Consider the following 21,254-nt stretch of genomic DNA (forward strand, 5'->3'; position numbering starts at 1 on the left):
TCTCCACCGACCAACCCGACCTCCACCACCCACATCCCCCCTGGCGATTAGCGTCAATTGTGGTTATTGTTTACTTTCCTAAACCGGTTTTCTCGTTGTTCCTGTCAGTTTCTTTTAATTTCCGCGAAGATAGGAATCTTGCCAGCTTTGGTCTGTCTGGTGATGGCCACGAAAACTAACTTATTACAAGCGTAAGCGGGTGAGGACCGTAACTACCTTATTACTAGCACGAGCGGGTGAGGGCCATAACAACCTTATTACTAGCAAGACGGGCTCTCGCATCTCTTGTACAGTCTTTTAGCTTGACAAAGTTTTTATCACCTGGGGAGTCGTACCTTGGCCCACAAGCAGTACTTATCACTATTTACAGTTTCTAAAAGCGCCCTCTACGCGCAGGATTCCATACCGAAATGCCTGGCCAGTATCACGTGCGCATTTATAATACCCACATCAGCGAAGTGAATAGCGAGTTACAGTTTTTCAGTGTTACATTCATCTGGCCTATTGACGCTGCTAAAAACGAACACTCAAAACAACTCGGCAGGAACAAAGTTACACGTTTTTCTCCATTTTACTGATCGACTGCTTCACTTAACAAGATAAAAGAGCTGCAAAGTTTGATTTGCACTTTTTTTTCCTGCGACATCAAAATGGTATGCAAATTTGTTGCACATGTTTCGTAGGCTAATTGACCGGAATAAATATATTATTTTAGAGCAGAATAGAAAAGAAATCTGGGATCGAAAAACATTAAATGACTGTCTTCAGTCAGTCTGATTAGTTTTAGGGCCCAATATGTGATGTTTGGAAACATTCACGGCCTCCAGATGTCAAGTGTTTGTGAATCGGTTGTGATCTCATAATTCGTGACGTGAATTGCGAGCCGCAAGGGTCCGCAAGTATCGCACGCATATTCGATCTTCCTTGAGTGGGAAAGAGTTTGAATCAGAGCTTGAAAATTGGAACAAATAAAGTTTTTTTCTTCGTCTTTCGAGACATGAGATTTAATTTAGAGAAAATTACATACCAGAAACACTTTTATTTTAATGAAAATAGGCATTAGTTTCAAGGCCATTTTGAGTAGCGTACACAAATCTGCATGCTTTAGAAGGTAGCCAGCGAGTTTGAAATGTTTATTGTAGTAATTTTCTTGTGAGATGGTTGGTCTAGGTTTGTGTAAAGTTTCAAGTTCATTGGGTAATTTTACACCGTGAACGAAGCTTCGTCCTTTGACCTAAATTTTCGCGGTTTTCATCGGCCCGTGACCGCACCTAGGCCGCATTTCAAACTCTTGCAATTTTCTCAAAAAATAAAATACCTTGGAACTTTAAAATAAGATTTTCGAAAATAGTTAATCCAAGGGTATTTTCAGACGAAAGATCAGAAATTCGACCAAGTGGTCGCTGAAATGCAGTTCTCGATTCTTACAGGCAGCCGCTCTTAACACGACAGCGACATGATAGAGGACCAAACCGAGAATCAACAGAATGCGGCAACCGTGGACAGCTGTTTCGAGCTGGTTGGCTCTCGTCAGCACGGTGTAGCACAGCAAAATGTAGAACACCAACGCGAGTCGAGTGTTCTACCAAATGCACGTGGTAGCCGATTTCGGGATGGGCCCAAATTGAGACATCCGTGCGCGTCGTAGCGCGTGACTACGAACAATGAACAAAAGAACTGAAATATCATGTCGCTGTCGTAACAAGTTAAATGAGAAAAGCAAAACTTTCCTTCACAGGTACATGGCCAAACCATGTTAAAAAGTACAACATATCGGATCTAAAAAGATCTACGGTCCAAAACATAAAAGCAAACTATAAGCAAGGAAGCTTGGGAGCAACATCGGAACAACATCGGAACGTTGCAACAACTTGGGAACAACATCGGAACAACATCGGAACGTTGCAACAACTTGGGAACAACATCGGAAGCTTGGGACCGAACTCGAAAGTGCGGGCGTGCTAGGCGCGTCTTTACGATCGGGGACGAGTCTTCGATTTATCCATTTCATAACACGGGACACATTATTTTAGGGTTTTTAAAAAGTTACCCTTATTTTGGAATGTCAATTTTTATCGGTTTCTTTGTCTAGGTGTTTAGACTTCTCCCTTAGTAGTAGGTGAACTTTTGTCTTAGGAGTAACCTAGGTAACTGTAACTGATAACTGACGTATTTGTTTCACCGCGAAACCTGATCGTTTCCCCTGAGAAGATTAGAAACAATCGCTGTTTTCAGAATAGCCTGCGTGGCAGGCGCTAGAAAGGGGAAAGGAGAGGAGAAAATTGGGCGCGCGAGAAACGCTCTAGCGCCTGCCACGCAAGCTGTTTTCAGAAGAACGTAATGGGGCGAAAAAAAAAGGCATGCGCAAGAATCGCCTCCAGTTTTCTACAGGAACTATAACGAGAAAAACAGGGACACTTCGAGTGTCGATCCAAGAGGCATTTATTTTCGCTTCTCTGAAGGTTGCCCTTGAGGGAAAAGGGAGACTTGCCACCGTCATGACAAGCGGCATGACTCGTGTGTTTATCCCCTGGAGACTTTTAGGTAACGCCAGGTTCACAACCAGCACGTCTTACGCGAGCAACCAGGTGTTACGGCAGCGATTCGCCGCAGTGGAATAGCGTCAGTAAGGTTCGGTTGATTTAAATTATGTAACGCAAAATCTCAACGTACGACATAAGAGCGACCTTGATTCCTACGCCGTACCTTTCAAACATAAAATACTATATATGCATTTCTTTCTGATAACAGAGCCCATGATTGGGTTAGGCCTAATCACGAGATCACACTAGAAGGAAACTTGCGCGCGCAAAGAAGGTTCGACAGAAAGGGCCCCGTTGGAATCAGCCGTCGCTACCAAGATCGCACCAAAGTTGATTTTGATTGAAATAAAGACGCCTTCCGATCAATTTGTCGCACAGAAGTCGACCTTACGGTAATTGTAAGCACATGTAAGTAGAGCAACTGAGCAAGGCAAGTTAAACCCAGGTCACTTCCATTCAGGTAAAATTTTCGATTGCGGTGTACATAGTAGGCGCGGATCAAACAAATTTCTCGGGACAAATGGACGACCTCAGGAGGTACTTCTCTTTTTCCGTTCCCACCGGTTAGAACGGAAATTACTGTCAGCTCATTTGCACAAAATTTCCATTTCCACTTTGCTGTCTTCTTGTGTCATTATTGCGGGCAAACAAGGAAAATCATGGAGTAAAATAGGCAAAAATAGCTCACAAGTAAACGCAAGTGTTCCTTATTCCTACATTTCCTTTTTTTTTTTTACTAAGACTGCTGGTTGATCGTTGCTAACTCATTGAAAGGTAAAATAAAACACGGCGTATCACACCGTCTGTCATACAGAAGGAGACAAGAATTGTTTTGCAAAATCTCACTTAACTGAAACGAAAAAACAAAACAGAACTAAAATGACAAGAAAAAATTGTTTTGGCTTTATTTATGTGACAACCAGCTCGAGAAGCCTATTGGCTATTGAAACAAAATAGTTCTTTTATAAATTATTTTCGACGCATGACGTCAGGCTAAACTACTTTCGGTTTCTAGCTGCATGTAAAAGGAAGTCCGTCTTGGTGAGTATAAATTGATCTTGTGTATCTTGAGCAGACAAGAGGGAAAACAATACGAGGTATCAATGTTTTAGCTTCTTTAATTCGATCATTTGTTGTTTGTGAAGAGATTTGTTGTGGTTCTTTATGATCTCGTTTATATGTCTGCGAGTTTGAACGGATGATTGAGGAAATCGAACCAATTTGTGTAAAATTCTCAATCTGAATCAGAACACAACTGAGTGACTGCATCATGTATGGTATCCTGAAAGTAATAACGACCAAAAGAGAAAGTAAGAACAAAGAAGAGCATTTCTCGTTTGAGTGAGTGAAATTTTAGTGAAATCGACAGAAATGAACTTATATTCAAAAGAATAATGGTACCAGCCCGTCATAACAAAACTAACGTTTTGTCACAAGTGACATTCTCTGTTCTCTATAAAACAGACTTTTTGTACCGAGGAAATAAAATATTTCAAGTTCATCAAGTCGTATTTGCTCTGCTCATCTTACACTGATTCTTTTGGTATTTTTCGCCTTAACACTTACAATCCAGAGACGGAAATCCGAGCTTAATTTGCATTTTTCATTATTTTTTAAGGGAAAGTCCCGTTTGATCGGTTGCGTGCCCGCTAATTTAAATTTATAAAACAGAAAAAAACTTCTCGAAACACGGTAAGCTCTAAAACAAGAAATTTATTTCATAGTGTCTGAACTTTTTGTAAATATCAACTGAGTTTTTACTAGCAGCAAAGATATTACCTGACAAAATCATCACACGAGACATGTCAATCATCGCCCGATCGCGAGGCAAAATAGACACGCGAGAAATAGAAGAAATAACTGTTTTGGCTTTATTTACATGACAACCAGCTCGAGAAGCCTGTTGGCTATTGAAACAAATAGTTCTTTAATAAATTGTCTTCAACCCATCACGTCATACTAAACCACTTTCGGTTTCTAGCTGCATGTAAAAGGAAGTCCGTCTTGGTGAGTATAAATTGATCTTGTGTATCTTGAGCAAACAAGAGGCAAAGCAATACGAGGTATCAATGTTTTAGCTGCTTTAATTCGATCATTTGCTTTTTGGTGAAGAGATTTGTTGTTCTGTATGATCTCGTTTATATGTCTGCGAGTTTGAACGGATGATTGAGGAAGCCGAACCAATTCGTGTAAAATTCTCAATCTGAATCAGAACACAACTGAGTAACTGCATCATGTATGGTGTGCTGAAAGTGATAACGACCAAAGGAGTAAGTAAGAACAGACAAGGCAAAGCATTTCTCGTTTGAGTGAGTGAAATTTCAGTGAAATCAACAAAAATGAACTTATATTCAAATGAATAATGGTACCAGCCCGTCATAACAAAACCAACGTTTTGTCACAAGTGACATTCTCTGTTCTCTATAAAACAGATTTTTTTGGATCGAATACAATATTTCATCAAGTCGTATTTGCTCTTCTCCTCTTACACAGATTCTTTTAGTATTTTTCGTTTTTATTCTTATAAACGTGAAAGGGAAACTAGGGCTTAATTTGCATCTTTTATTATTTTTTAGGGAAAGTCCCGTTTGATTGGTGGCGTGCCCGCTAATTTAAATTTATAAATACAGAAAGAAACTTCTCGAAACACGGTAAGCTCTTAGACAAGGAATTGATTTTTGTAGCATAGTGTCTGAATTGTTTGAAAATATCAACTGTGTTTTTATTCAGTTAGCAGCATAGAAATTACCTGAAGAAATCGATCACGCGAGACATGTCAATTATCACCCGAGGCAAAATAGACACGCGAGAAATAACAAAAGAGAATTTAAGTAACGAGAGGAGATTGTTTTTGCTTTATTTATAAGACAACCAGCTCGAGAGGCCTATTGGCTATTGAAACAAATAGTTATTTTTTAAATTATTTTCGACTCATGACGTCATACTAAACTACTTTTGGTTTCTAGCTGCATATAAAAGGAAGTCCGTCTTGGTGAGTATAAATTGATCTTGTGTATCTTGAGCAAACAAGAGGCAAAGTAATACGAGGTATTAACGTTTTAGCTGCTTTAATTCGATCATTTGTCTTTTTGTGAAGTGATTTGTTGTGGTTCTGTGTGATCTCGTTTATATGTCTGCGAGTTTGAACGGATGATTGAGAAAGTAGAACCAATTCGTGTAAAATTCTTAATCTGAATCAGAACACAACTGAGTAACTGCATCATGTATGGTATCCTGAAACTGATAACGACCAAAGAAGTAAGTAAGAACAGACAAAAAAAAACATTTCTCGTTTGAGTTAGCGAAATTTCAGTGAAATCAACAAAAATGAACTTATATTCAAATGAATAATGGTACCAGCCAGTCATAACAAAACGTTTTGTCACAAGTGACATTCTCTGTTCTCTATAAAACATTTTTTTGGATCGAGGACAATATTTCATAAAGTCGTATTTTCTCTGCTTCTCTTACACTGACTCTTTTATTTTTTTTTCTTTTTAATTCTTATAAACGTGAAAGGGAAACTAGAGCTTAATTTGCATCTTTCACTCTTTTTTAAGGGAAAGTCCCGCGGTTGGTTGCGTGCCCGCTAATTTAAATTTATAAAACAGAAAGAAAACTTCTCGAAACACGGTAAGCTCAAAAACAGGGAATTTAGTTCTGTAGCATAGTGTCTGACTTGTTAATAAATATCAACTGAGTTTTTATTAGCAGGATAGATATTACCTGAAGAAATCGATCACATGGGACATGTCAATCATCACCCGAGGAAAAATAGACACGCGCGAGAAATAGAAGAAATAACTGAAACGAAAAAGCAAAACAGAATCATAGAGCAGATGGTTTTGGTTATATTTATGTGACAACCAGTTCGAGAAGCCTATTAGCTATTGAAACAAATAGTTCCTTTATAAATTTTTTTCGACATCAGCCTAAACTACTTTCGGTTTCTAGCTGCATGTAAAAGGAAGTGCGTCCTGGTGGGTATAAATTGATCTTGTGTATCTTGAGCAGTCAAGAGGCAAAGCAATACGGGGTATTAACGTTTTAGCTGCTTTAGGGACCGATCGTTTATTACGTCCTAAGGGGGGGGGGGGGGGGGGGGGGGGGGGGGGGGGGGGGGGGGCGGGGGGGGCGGTGGTTTTCTAAAAAATAGAGTCTATGAAAATTTTACCCCCCCAAAAATTTTTCAAACAAATGTTTTACCCCCCACTGCAATGACAGTTTGAAAATCTTACCCCCCCCCCCCCCCCCCCCCATGGTTGGCCTGGGAAGTTCCAGGGCACAACGCTTGCTTACATGCAGGAAATCGCTAGCTCTTTGAATCTGAACTGGCGAGAGAAACAATCAGAAGTTAGGCGAAATTTCAAGTAAGGGAACGTACCTTAGAATTTCTCTTCAATGTCTTGATAATAACGATGTTTTGTTATTGCTGGAGTCTATTCTTCAGTCGTCAAAAGAAGGTACACAGAAGGTCAAAGCAGCTCGGGGTTTGAGAGCAGTACAGGAGCATTCGATGTATGGTTCTGGATATATAGATTTTGAAGAAGCCTACCATCTCTATTCGTCTTTTGGTCAATTTTTTTTGACCAGATAAACAAAACTTCAGAGACAAACTGCTTGATGAAATACACCGTTTGCTTGTCTATGTCATTACTCAACCTATTACATGCAAGATCTTTGTCGCTCTGGGCTGAGTTGCTCGAAGCATGGTTAGCGCTAACCATTGGTTAAGAGGTATTAAAACCTATAGGTTGTCATGGTATTTAACCCGGGTTAGCGCTAACCATGCTTCGAGCAACTGGGCCCTGAAGAATAGTAGCGATATGGAGAAGTATCTAGTCGATTTTACCAACTCTATAATGGATGAAAAAAATGATTGCTAAATACATTTAGTTGGTACCATTTGCATATCTTAAAATTTTACCCCCCTCACTTTTCGTACAAGGTAAAAAATTACCCCCCCCCCCAAAAAAAAAAAAAATAACTCGTTTAAAAAAATTACCCCCCCCTCAAAAACCACCGCCCCCCCCCCCCCCCCCCCCCCCTAGGACGTAATGAACGATCGGTCCCTTAATTCGATCAATTGTTATTTGTGAAGAGAATGGACCCATTCGGCTAACGCAATGTTGTACCCAATTCAGATACCCCGGGGTTAAGATTCTTTGTTTATTGCATTTGCATTCTAATTTAGCATTCATATTTAAATGATATGGAAATACTTAGAACAAAACATTTTATGCCCAAAGGATTTGAATTGGGTACAACATATCGTTAGCCGAATGGGTCTATTGTTGCGGTTCTGTATGATCTCGTTTATATGTCTGCCAATTTGAACGAATGATTGAAGAAATCGAACCAATTTGTGTTAAATTTTTAATCTGAAACAGAGCACAGCTGAGTAACTGTATCATGTATGGTACCCTGAAAGTGATAACGACCAAAGGAGTAAGTAAGAACAAACAAAGAAAAGCATTTCTCGTTTGAGTGAGTGAAATTTCAGTAAAAGCAACAAAAATGAACTTATATTCAAATAAATAATGGTACCAGCCCGTCATAATAAAACTAACGTTTTGTCACAAGTGACATTCTCTGTTCTCTATAAAACAGATTTTTTTGGATCGAGGACAATATTTCATCAAGTCGTATTTTCTCTGCTCCTCTTACACTGACTCTTTTAGTATTTTTCGTTTAAATTCTTATAAACGTGAAAGGAAAACCAGAGCTTAATTTGCATCTTTCACTATTTTTTAGGGAAAGTCCCGGTTGATTGGTTGTATGCCCGCTAATTTGAATTTATAAATACAGAAAGAAAACTTCTCGAAACACGGTAAGCTCTAAAACAAGGAATTTATTTCTGTAGCATAGTGTCTGAAATGTTTGTAAATATTAACTGAGTTTTTATTAGCAGCATATAATCCCTGAAGAAATCGATCACACGAGACATGTCAATCATCACCCGAGGCTAAATAGACACGTGAGAAATAGAAGTCTTTAAATGACGTCATTCTTAGACTTAGCTTGTTTAAAACCGTTTTGCAATTTTCTTGAGGAATACATTACATCATTTCACTTGGCTGTACTATTTTTTTCTCTCTAGGTTCTAAAAGAGCCTGCTATGGACAACATCAACAAAGTAATGCAAACCATCAATATTGGAATGTATGTTGCTCAATTTCTTCTCAATACCAGCCGCGTTTTAAAAGCCATCGAGTTAGGCAAAGAATGCTTGATTCTCATCAACAGCATCGCCCCCTATATGACACAAACATCTGTCAAATTACTTTACAGCTCCGCTTATTCTCTAATCTTCAATGGTTACGCCCTTATCAATGATTACACAAGCGCCATACAATGGGGTAGGAAGCATATAGTATTACTCCGCGAGTCTGGAGACAGAGACAAGGAAGGAAAGGTAACTATTCATTTGGCAGCATTGTATGAGCGTCAATGTAAATATACAGAAGCAACAGAACTGTACAAGAAAGCACTCTCCATCATGATATCAACTGGCGAAAGGAGATTAGAACAAGTATGTTACGGAAAGTTAGGAATTATGTGCCATTCTATCGGTGAATATGCTAGGGCTGAAGAATTTCTCCAGCAAGCACTTCAGATCAGCAAAGAAATTGGGGACAAAAACGGAGAAGCAGCAGTTTATTCAAACCTGGGAGGTGTGTTTCAATCTCTCGGCGAATATGTCAAGGCTGAACAACATTTTCGTAAAGGCCTTAATATCATGAAGGAACTTGACAATAAAATCGGAGAAGCATTATGTTACGGAAACCTGGGGATTTTGTGTATGTCTCGTGGTAAATATGACAAAGCTGAAGAAATTCTTGAGAGGACACTTAAAATCAGACAAGCCATTGGCGACAAAGAGGGAGAGGCTACAGACCTGTCAAACCTGGGAACTGTGTTTAAGTCTCGTGGTGAATATGTCAAGGCTGAAGAATTCCTTCAGAAATCACTTCAGATCACAAACGAAATTGGCAACAAGAAGGTAGAGGCAAAAGTTTACGGAAACTTGGGAACTTTGTTTTATTCTTTACATGACTATGTCAAGGCTAAAGAATTTTATCAGCAAGCTCTTGATATCAGCACAGAATTTGGCGACAAACAAGTAAAAGCATCCTGTTACGGAAACCTAGGAACTGTGTTTCAATCCCTCAGTGAATATATCAAGGCTAAAGAACATCATCAGAAAGCACTTGCTATCCACAAAGAAATTGGCGACAAAGAAGGAGAGGCTTCATGTTACGGAAACCTAGGAACAGTATTTTGCGCTCTCCATGAATACGATAAGGCTAAAAACTTTATTCAGAAAGCACTTCAGATGTCAATACAAATTGGCAACCAACAAGTGGAGGCACACTGTTACGGAAAACTAGGAACAGTGTTTGGCTATGTCTGTGAATACTCCAAGGCTAAGAAATTTCACGAAAAGGCGCTAGAGCTTAGTTACAAGATTGGAGACATTGAACTGCGGTTTGATAGTCACTTAAACCTTACGCTAGACGCACTCTGTTTGAAAGAAAACGTAGATGAAGCAGTGTCAAATCTCGTTGAAAGCATGAAAACGTCCGAGGAAATCCGGTTTTTTTTAAGAGACAACGACCAATTTAAGATCTCTTTTTTAGACACGCAAACTTGTTCATATCAGATTCTCAGTTTATTGTTTTGTGTGACTGGGAAACATTATGAAGCTCTTCACGTTGTAGAGCTTGGACGAGCTAGAGCCCTGGCAGACCTGATGTCGGTTCGGTATCGTGTGGAAACACAAATATCAGTTGACCAAGAGTCATGGGTTGGCATAGAAAAGATCATTAAAGAAAGTGGCCATGTTTGTTTATACATCTCATATTTCCATCGATTTTTATTTTTGTGGGTTATCAAACGAAACAAAGTGATTCTTTTCAAACTAATGGGCATCAATGACAGGTTTGGCAACAAAGAAGGAGAAGACAAGGTGAATGAAGTTTTTGGTGATGTGACCTTTAGAAAGTTTCCTCGTCTATCTCAGGGGCAATACGAAGACCGATCATTGTCTCCTTCAAACATCACTCATCTGACCTGTGAGTCATCTCATGAATGTAGCCAAGAAGATGCTCGTTCCATCGTAACAGAAGACGACGATGAAAATCAATTCCACGAACCACCGAGTCTTTCTGAATGTTACAAAATAATCATTACTCCTGTGGCTGACTTACTTGACGAACCCGAAATCATCATTGTTCCTGATCGCATCCTGTACAAAGTTCCATTTGCAGCTTTCAAGGATGAAAGTGGGAAGTATTTGTCAGAGTCTTTCAGGCTCCGCACTGTCCCTTCGCTGATTACTTTAAAGCTCATCCAGGACAGTCCAGCAGACTATCACAGTCAGACCGGTGCACTGATAGTGGGTGATCCTCAGGTTGGTCACGTGACCTACAAGGGACATCGTAAGTGGATATCGCCATTGTCTTGTGCCAAAAAGGAAGCAGAGATGATTGGACGACTGCTGGGAGTTCAGCCTTTGTTGGGAGAGCACGCAACAAAGCAAGCGGTTCTTCAAAGCATACACTCAGTGGGTCTGATACATTTTGCTGCCCATGGTGATGCCGAAAGAGGAGAAATTGCTCTTGCCCCTCCCCGCCCTTTTAACGGGACTCCACAAGAACAAGATTACTTGCTGACAATGGCTGAAATTTCACAAGTTCGTCTGACAGCCAAACTGGTAGTCCTAAGCTGCTGTCACAGTGCAGATGGACAGATTAGATCCGAGGGAGTTGTTGGAATCGCTCGGGCATTCTTAGGATCCGGTGCACGCTCAGTGTTGGTGGCCCTGTGGGCCATACAAGATAAAGCAACAGAACAGTTTATGAGCCGCTTCTATGAACATCTTGTTGGTGGTGAAAGTGCCAGTGAATCTCTTCACCAGGCCATGAAGTGGATGAGAGCTAATGGCTTTTCAGACGTGGAACAGTGGGCGCCATTTATGCTAATTGGAGATGACGTGACATTTGATTTTGGAAAGTAAAGGTTAGTGGAAATTCATTTGGATCTAGAGAATTAGCGGAAACGCCAAAATATTTTTTGAGGTGTATGTTATTGTTTTGAGAAGAGAAAATAACGAGTTGTTCTTGTGACTGAAGGTACTCTATTTTTTGTCTTATTTATTAACATTCTCTACACTGATCAGTAAATAGGCGGGGAAGTGGGTTGATGCAGTTATGAAAGCACTGTCTCGTCTCCTATTCCTAGTTTAAAAAATAGGTAATTATCACCGACCCTTCTAGAAGGGATTTTTTTTGTGGCTGAAAAACAGAAACAATGGACCGTATCCCTGACACAAAAGAGCTGTGTAATGAAGGTAGAGGTTCTAAAGAGCTGTGTTGCGATCTGTTTTTTGTTGCAGATGTTTTACCGTCCGCTTTGGCGCCGACAAATAAGCCCTTCCCTTCAGGCGGGAATCTCAGTACTGAACAATGTACTAATTGAGATGCAAGACACACCAACACCTGAACAGAAAGCGTCCGCCAAAGAGATTTACTGCCTGGTGTTCGCGCACTCTTTTATTGGCTGTTATTGTTATTATTCAGTGCAGTTGGTTCCCGTAAAACGTTTCTTCAGTTTCCCAAGAGGAAAAAAATCTTGCCACCAACGTTTGACGCTGGTAAGCGGCAACACTGGATATTTTATACATTTGCAAATGAATTGAACAATGAACTGTTTTAGTGATACTTTTAACATTTTAAAAAATAGACCATAGTCAAATTGGACAACTTTATGCGTATTTCGATGTTTGCAGTATCCTTCATTCATCATGAGAAAGATAGTTTAGAAATGGTCCTGTATGACGGGCAAATCTAGGAACCAATCTGTACAGTGGTCAAGTCAGGGTTTCTTTTCAGTTACTTTTAGCATTATCGTTTCTATCGGGGTAGCTGGTATTAATTAGCTTGAGCCCCGGTCATCATACTGACTTGTGAAGCATTCATATGTAGTATATAATGAGAGCGGTTTTCAATCTAGTGTCGTAAAACTAAAGCCAAAGTAACCAATCTGACCAATCACAACAGACGTAAATAGCGTCATGAGCTAATCAGAATTCGAAGCAGATACATGTAACAGGCGCCAAGCGCGGGAAAACGCGTGCAGCCGAGTCACGATTATTTCTGATTATTTCGACTTCCCATTGGTTGATAAAATAGCGCGCACTTTGCCATCTTATCACAGTAAAGCAAAACCAAAGCAAACGAGAAAGTTCTGAAAATTGCTCTTTTCTGCAAAATATTGTTTGCTCCTTGATTGCAGTGACTAGTTTTGCTTTTAGTGAATTCAAGAGAAACATTGATCTCTAGGTACGAGGTTAATTTCAGTTGCATCATTCCTTGTATTAGTAGCTGGATAAGGACTAATTGAAATTTAATTACACGAAGACACCCTGCGATTCCTTGTAATGTAAAATATTTATTTAGTTTGGTGAATAAAGTTATTCAGTAAGACTTTTTGTTTAGTCTTCCTCTCTATAGCCTTGTTCTCAGGCCGCATCGTGCTTTTAGAGCGATCGAAGCCTTATGACAACATCAGAAGCGTGGGACCGAACTCGAAAGTGCGCTCGAGCTGGGCGCGTCTTTACGATTGGGGACGAGTCTTCGATTTATCCATTTCACAACACGGGACACATTATAAAGTTACCTTTATTTGGGAATGCCAATTTTTATCGGTTTCTTTTTCTAGGTGTTTAGACTTCTCCCTTAGTGGTAGACGGACTTTTGTCTAAGGAGTAACCCAGGAAACTGTAACTGATAACCGACGTATTTTTTTCACCGCGAAACCTGATCGTTTCTGCCGAGAAGATCAGAAATTAGTCGCTGTTTTCAGAAGAACATAATGGGGCGAAAAAGGCGATGTGTGGACACGCGCAAGAATCGCCTCGAGTTTTCTTCCGGAAAGACTGAGGAACTCTTCGAGTGTCCAAGAGGCTTTGTTTTTCGCTTCTCTGGAGGTTGCCGTTGAGGGAAAAGGGAGACTTGCCAACGCCATGACAAGCGGCATGACTCGTGTGTTCATCCCCGGGAGACTTTGAGGTAAAGTCTGGTTCAAAACCAGCACCTCTTACGCGTGCAACCAAGTGTTACGGTAATGGTTCGCCGCAGTGGAATGGCGTCAGTTCAAATCGGTTTGGTTGATTTAAAATAGGTAACGCGAAATCTAAAGGAACGACCGAAATTTCCGCACAACGTGATTAGATTGATCTTGATTCCTACGTCGTACCTTTCAGACATAGAATACCACACACGCATTTTTTTTCTGATAACAACGTTCATGATCGGGTAAGGCCTAATCAAGTGATCAGACTAGAAGGAAACTTGCGCGCGCAAAGAAGGTTCGACAGAAAGGACCCCGTTGGAATCGGTCGTCGCTACCAAGATCGCACCAAAGTTGATTTTGATTGAAATAAAGACGCCTTCCGATCAACTTTTGTCGCGCAGAAGTCGACCTTACGGTAATTGTATTCGATGCGGCGCATCCAATTAGAGCAACTGAGTAAGGCAAGTTAAACCCAGGTCACTTCCATTTAGGTAAAATCTTCGATTGCAGTGTACATAGTAGGCGCGGATCAAACGGAAATTTCTCGGAACAAATGGAGCATCTTCGGAGGTACTTCACTTTTTCCGTTCCCACCGGTCAGAGCGGAAATTACCGTCACTCCATTTGCACAAAATTTCCATTTCCACTTTGCTGTCTTCTTGTGTCATTATTGCGCCAATTCGTAAGTTTTTTAAATACCAATAAGATTACAATTTTAAAACGAATGGAGAAAAAACTTTTCCATTTGACAAGGAAAGTTTCCGGAATTTCCAATAACACATTTTGGCTAAATGGAAAGTGCCCCCGGTGTACAAAATACAATACACTTTTGGCAATAAGCATTTTACACTGATGACAGACGACTGCTACAAAATTAAAAACAAGAAGTTACACACCTGACCAACAATCATAACAGGAGAAATCACCGCCATTAAACAAGCAGAAATTGAAGCGCCCGCAAAGCGCGGGAAAAAGACCACCCGATGACAAGCGCAGTAAACACGCAATTGGCGCCGAGCGCGGGAAACATGCAATTGGCGCCAAGCGCGGGAAAAAGAAGGGTTAAACAAAGCAACGAGTAATGTAACTTTGTACCTGACTGGTTGAAAAAATAGTTCAGTTGCTTTGTTTTTGCATGTGTGTACGCTGTTTGAACAGCTGGACAAAGTGCAGAGCTGAGCAAACGACGCTAAACCAGTCAACACACAAAACCGATATTAACAGACCGTTTAGCTTTAATTTGTCCAAGTTGTCAATCGAAACTGCACAAAATAAAATCGGGACAGGACGAATATTACCTCAAATGCATAGCTTCTAAAAATAAAAGTATAATTGTAACACTCTAACGGGCTAAAATAAAAATAAAATTTTCAGTGATATACAAAACCACCGATATTTTCACTCTGGCATAGTTACACACCTATCGACTCGTGACCCTTTGTGACTTTCCTTTTTCTTTCTGTGAGGCGATCGCCTTTGCTGGAAGTTTGGATGGTCTGTTAACCCTTCAAGGGTGTTTAGATGTTTAGATGCCTCAACTTAGTTAGTACCACAGGTAGCCTTAGTTCTGAGCTTGGTTGACCTGTGCTAGTATAATGAGATAGAGAGCAGAGAGACGAATTTGCATGTTGCTTTTAGAACAAAGGGTGAAGACAAATTGGAGCGTAATAAAATAAAAGCTACATCGATCAAATTAAAAAGAACAACCACCTTGTTCTCGTTATATTTACATTCATTTCAGTTCAGTGAGAGGCTGCAATATTTAGTAATTGAGTTGCAACCTTTTGCACACCACAGGCCAGGCAGTTAATATTCTTGTTTCTACTGGTGCCCTGTGGATGTCACGTGGTTGAACCTCCTTTTCTCAGATATCTAAACACCAAAATACCGGCTGTTGCTATGAGGGCGGCCGCTAAGCCGGCCCCGAGCCAGTATGACGTCACACCGTCTGCATTTGGTCCACACAGGTGTCTTTAGAGGAAGAAAATAACAGTCAAACACTTTAATACACACAGTCACCCGCACATATAACATAAAACTACAATAGATAGTGTTACTAAATCTATGTTTTAACAACAATAACTGACAGGGGGGTGGGGTGGGTTAGTTTCTAAAGAAACTGTGGTGCTACGTCGGAGGGGAGTGGTAACTTACGTTTAGTTTTATCAACAGAGTTGATCACGTAATTTAGCCACCATAGAGAGATTCGAGTGCTGACGTTTCGAGCGCTAACCCTTTGTCAGAGCGAAACATCACAGTTTTTTCACGCATATCTATCATGGAAATTCAAATCCTAGCAACATTCAAGATGTTTGCCCCATGAACCCAGTTTAATGGCCTTAGCTCCCACGAGTCTCCTGTAGCTCAGTGGTAGAGCATCCGAACTAGTGATCAGAAGGGTTTAGGTTCAACTCCTGTTGGGAGAACTACGTCGGATTTTCTTTTTCCGAGTATTCCTGTGTCCCTGACTGAAAAAATGCCTTTGTCATTTATTCACCAAGCTTAAAATATAACATCACATTTCTTTCACACGTTAACCATCTTTCTTCTAAAAACAATGATACAAAAAAAAAAGTGAAACAAATATGCAACGATAACAACAAGAAAATGATGTTTTGCTCCGGCGAAGAAGACCAGGGCCCGGTTGTTCGAAAGCCGATTAACGCTAATCCCGATTAAAAGTTTACCGAGGTTTTGATTTCGCGCGTTAAAATGTTTTTATAGGCTAATTTGAAGCTAATGGTAAAGAAAAATCTAAGTTTAAACTGACGAACAAAGATAATTTTAAAGAATCTTTATGGATTAGTCATTAAACTCGAATCAAAGTTCACGTTAACCCAGGATTAGCCTAATTCGGGCTTTGAACAACTGGGCCCTGATGAACAAGAGAATGAGGGATAAAAGTCAGTTAGGGCGTAGCTGAAAAGACGTTTCTTCAAAAGGAAACAGTGTTTTACTTACGGATAAACCGCCATTTGCGCGAGGTTGGCGTAGATGGGTTTGTAAACTTCTGGTCTACCAAGGGATGAGAACGGCTGAAGCAAAGATAATAAAGTGAAAATATTTATTGTCTCAGATCATTCATTGTTAAGGCTCTGGTGGACATAACAACTAAACCAGCAGAATTGAAATAAGAAGGAATCGAGTGCGAGTGTTCTACACCGGTTCAACTTTTATTCCAGTTCGAGATGACAACTTAACGCTGCGGTCACATAAACTCGCTGTTCTCAAAGACAAATGTTAGAGATGTGTGTCATTCTAGAAGTAATGGGGCGACCTGCACCGTTTGCAACGCCTTATATGGTTGGTCGAGAGGACAAAAGAACGAACAACAGAACAGTGCTCCCAGCCCTAAAAAATAATGCAGCTACAGGTTATCAGGGGCCAGTGAAAATAGAGCTTTTGAAGAGTGCAGGTCTACTGATACTAATATTCGATTTCCAAACACCTAAATTGGCTTGAAAAAACGAGGCGCAGCGAGGTTTTTTTGTTTTTTAAACCAACTTAGATCTGTTTGGAAATCGAAGAAAGCAATCGAGTGTTTGATATAACCATAAGTAATTCTTGGAGAAATTCAAAGGAAAAGTTAATCAAATTTTGTTATAATTCAGATCACATTTCCAAACCTCCTTTACGGCAGTTATTTTCTTTGTTTTATCTTCACGATTTTTTTTACGCGTTTGAAAACGAACTGAAATTGCTAAAACTAGAAGGAGTATCCAACGAAACGCTAAGCTGCAAAATCGGCCGAAGTTTTCGTAGCAGTGGAATGAGAATCTCAAAGTCTCTTATAAAGCTGGAAGTTTTCGGCGACGACGGGTCTATTCGTCAACAAACCTAAAACATAGCTGATGAGTGTTCAACATACCTGTGGAGGGGGCAGCTTATTTAACGTGCAGTACATAGAGGGCTGCATTTCAGAATCCTGTAGAAAGAAATAGAAAAAAAATAAAAATAAAACAGAAATCGGTGACATTTCCTGTGCATCTACTAGCTGCTCAACCTCGTTCCAATCCCTCTCTCTTCTTCCCTAGAGAGGAACTGGGAACGAGGTTGAGCAGTTAGTAGACCCTGGAAACGAGGTTACTTAATCCTCATCAACTGTAGGTCAGCTGAAGTAACTGCAGTCACTGAGACTTGTGGTGGGTGGGAGCGGAGAACATAGAATTGTTTTACTGAGGGCGTCTTCCATTTGTCAAAAACTAGCCGGCTAGAATGGTCAGTTCGTAAACGGAATGGACCAATTTGAAGGATAAGTTTTATCCTAGTCCTTCGAGTTTCTTCAAAATAGCACGTACCAGTTTCGGAGTGATTTTTTTTTTTTTTTCAAGATTCTGCAGCAAGATTCCTTCAAAACGAGGCATAAGATTTACAGACTGGCTGACAGTTCTGACAAATGAAAAGCGCACCAAAAATAAAAAAAAAATAAAAAAAAAGCACAAAGCAACAAATAATAATTTGCATTTGTACACTTTTTTATGGCAAAAAAAAACTGAACTAAACTGAGCTGCAGACTGACTTAGTGTCGCAAATAATGATGCTTATCACGTTTGACTTTGTGGCTTCTACTAAAACCGCGCGTCTGAAACAACTTTATAAACAGAAAAGTATAAAATAAACAGACTGCTTCTGCAGGTTATGATTACCTGTTTAGCTGACACTCCTTCGTTCTTACCCGCTACTAACAGGCATGGCACAGTCTTGGGAAGTTTCTGGGAACAAGAGCAAAAGGCAGGTCATTATTATGGCTTGTCAGTCGCTGTTGGTAATGGAGTGGGCTCAATCTCTTCCTCACAGGGACATCTCCGTTATCTAGAAGGCGGTTGGGTGGAACCTTTATACGCACCAGTTGTCCCCCTTTTCTTCACACAAAAATATCCAACGTCATAAATGAAACACGCTAGTAAACGCCCGCTCAACATTACCCGTTGACCCTCGCACGTTCCCTCACGTATCACTTTCTTCGCGGTTGTTACTAGAATGGATACTCCAAAACAAGGTTGGACACTTTATGATGTTTACACAACAGAAATCATATTTCAAATTTGACAGTAAAGGCGTTAAAATCAAATCAGTGTACGCCTCGTACCCGGGTCACTTGCTTTTTGTCTCCTATCCACATCTACTAGACCAACGAGGGCTAGCTGACGAAAATGGCAATTTTAACTTATTTCAGAAAGTTAGCCATGGCACAGTGACAACAAATGACAGCTAACAGTTTTTAAATCAGTGCTTAGGCCTAAATAGTTTAGATCAGTGCTAAACCCCCAAAACGGATGTTCCCTGGCTAAATGGAATTCTATTCTCTCACTTCTGTTCTCTTCTACGTCAGGGCTCTCACGGTTAAGAATACTACGTTGTGTAAACACCATAAGTTGTCCAGCCTTGTTCTGGACTACCCATTTATTTATTTATTTATTTATTTATTTATTTATTTATTCACCACGACATACAAACATAGAAAGTTACAATGAATAATAGACTAGGATCGTACATAAGTTTAGAGTAAATAATAATAGTAAAAGAAGAAGTAAGAAGTGGCGAGGAGACCTCAAGAAACCCCCGGGCTTATACTGAGAGGTCTCCTCGGAGATATGTTAGGACTTTAAGACCAGTAAAGACATTGTATTTAGATTCTAGGAACAACCATTTTTTTCTCTACTAAGGGAACTGGTCATAACAAGTTTGCTCGAAGAGGACCCACCTAGACTGGGGGAGGGGGGGGGGGGTTATCGAAGACACCAGCTATCTCATGAACATCACTGGCAAAAATTTTATTGGCTTTAAAATTTGAGTTGACACAGAAATATTCAGCAAGCAAGAGTCAGAATTGCTACATAAACAAGAAAAGTGGGGTTTGAATTTCAGTGTAATATTAAGTGCTCGATAGAGGGGTGGCTATGCAATAAAGACACCATCTTTTGAGGTTGAGGAAGGGGATGCAGGCAGAGACCGCCATCTATTTTGTCGTTTGATGGGTCCTGTTTGAGTTTAATAGTTATGACCACTTCCCTAAGAACTGCAGTGATGTTCCATTACCTCTCGTAGTTGAACCACTTGTGTAAATGAAGTAGCATCTGTGGAGTCGTAAATAAAACACGCTACATCACATCGTCTGTCATGCAGAAGAAAACCAGAACTTTCCCAGTCGATTTCACGTAACTGAAACGAACAAACAAACAACAAACAAAGACAGTGTTGTTTTGAATGAATGACGAAATCATCTTCTTGTTACCACTATGAAAAGTCTTTCCGATGCATTTCTGCTCCAACAAGACTCGAGACAATCAATTTCTTTCCCGGTGTTTACCAACCCTCTCAAAACTGACTAATGTATAGAGCGGATTTCAATTGAATGTCGTAAAACCAAAAGTGAAAACCAAAGTAATTATTCTGGCCAATCACAACAGACGTAAACAACGCAACGAGCCAATCAGAATTCAAAGTAAATACATGTAACCGGTGCCAAGCGCGGGAAAATGCGTGCGAGTGAGGCACGATTGGTTTTGGTTTTACATCTTATTGGTTGAGAAAGTGGTGTGAGCTTTATCAACCAATCACAGAGCGTAGTAATGCAAAACCAAAGCAAAAACGCATCACTTTCAGTCCTTTGGTTTGTCACGTCACGCATTCCTCCAAAAAGCCAAAGAACATCTGCGTATGAAGCTATTTGTAAAACGTTTTCAGAACCCTTCACGCTAGTTCACTTCACTTTGACAGCGCGATATGTTATGAAAAATTCTTACACTAGCAATAAAGCAACCTTTTTATCCATGTGCCACAGACTTAACGAACAAGTCTAAAAATATTCCCGCTGTCCAGGGCTTTAACTCACCACTAAGTATTTTTCTTGTCTGTTCACTTCTAAAAGATTAATGGAATAATTCGACAAATTCTTCTCTGATTCACCAGGCTGCGAACAAGAAACAAGAAAAACAAGAGCAACGCGGCAGATGAGAATCAGAAAATCTGTTAATAAATGAAAGAAATGATTCTAGCCAGGATTTATTTGTGCTCACCTCTAGAGTGCGTCCCAAAAAGGCTTGAAGAAAAGCGGTCTAGGAAGAATAAGGAATGATCAATGGTTATTCCAGTCTATTGTGCTTAACATGACATCTACCACACCACAAAGCAAAAAAATTAACTACAAGATCGAAAGAAACGTGTATAATATGCATGAAACCACCAACAGTTTTTCGCTCCATCGGCCCTTCCACTGATACTTTGCCCCCCATTAAATTGCAAATGTCATTATGTACTTTCTCCAGCTTTCCGTTTTTTGAGCTCCGAAACTGGTTGGAAAACATGCAATCTGAGCGAACGTCTTAATGAGGATGTTTTCCCGCGCTTTTCACAGGACGCAGGATTCAAATTTGACCATAGTTCCGGCTAAATTCAACGGAAAGTTGCAGCGCAAATCGAGTTTGCAGATTTTAATACATGAACGTGACCAAACAAAGCGTCTAAAGATCTTATTACGAATCGGTTGAAGGATTACTGCTCGCCTCCGGGGAAACCAAGGGTGACGGCGGAAAGCGAAGTTTTTCCAACGAGGCACGAAGCTAGTGGTGATACGCCCACAGTCATTGATGTATGCGGTTTCAGTCACGCTTTTCTCATATTTGAATCACCAAA

At 40.2% G+C, this 21,254-nt stretch overlaps 2 protein-coding genes across 3 annotated transcripts in view; one reads left to right on the forward strand and one right to left on the reverse strand.

Moving 5' to 3' along the window:
- The first annotated feature begins 4,331 nt into the window (after positions 1–4,331).
- Positions 4,332–13,030, forward strand: LOC146458449 (uncharacterized). The gene is made up of 5 exons (XM_085090925.1): positions 4,332–5,194; positions 5,510–5,591; positions 8,298–8,373; positions 8,644–11,564; positions 11,941–13,030. The coding sequence occupies exon 4, from the start codon at positions 8,662–8,664 to the stop codon at positions 11,560–11,562; it is 2,901 nt and encodes a 966-aa protein (XP_084947051.1). The 5' UTR covers positions 4,332–5,194; positions 5,510–5,591; positions 8,298–8,373; positions 8,644–8,661; the 3' UTR covers positions 11,563–11,564; positions 11,941–13,030.
- A 1,622-nt stretch (positions 13,031–14,652) lies between these two features.
- Positions 14,653–21,254, reverse strand: part of LOC146458450 (mitochondrial Rho GTPase 1-A-like) — a 30,204-nt gene continuing 23,602 nt past the window's right edge. Inside the window, exons 20-26 of one of the 2 annotated variants that reach the window (XM_085090929.1) lie at positions 20,639–20,677; positions 20,455–20,532; positions 19,659–19,781; positions 18,266–18,331; positions 17,488–17,544; positions 16,581–16,654; positions 14,653–15,590 (exon numbers count right to left, since the gene is read on the reverse strand). In XM_085090929.1, the coding sequence (XP_084947055.1) occupies positions 15,461–15,590; positions 16,581–16,654; positions 17,488–17,544; positions 18,266–18,331; positions 19,659–19,781; positions 20,455–20,532; positions 20,639–20,677 (567 nt within the window). In that variant the 3' untranslated portion in view covers positions 14,653–15,460. The remainder of the gene's footprint in view (positions 15,591–16,580; positions 16,655–17,487; positions 17,545–18,265; positions 18,332–19,658; positions 19,782–20,454; positions 20,533–20,638; positions 20,678–21,254) is intronic. The other variant, XM_085090928.1, reaches the window with a different exon arrangement.

Source organism: Pavona decussata, unplaced genomic scaffold (genome assembly GCF_977016875.1).
Source record: "Pavona decussata unplaced genomic scaffold, jaPavDecu1.1 SCAFFOLD_233, whole genome shotgun sequence".
Taxonomy (NCBI): domain Eukaryota; kingdom Metazoa; phylum Cnidaria; class Anthozoa; order Scleractinia; family Agariciidae; genus Pavona; species Pavona decussata.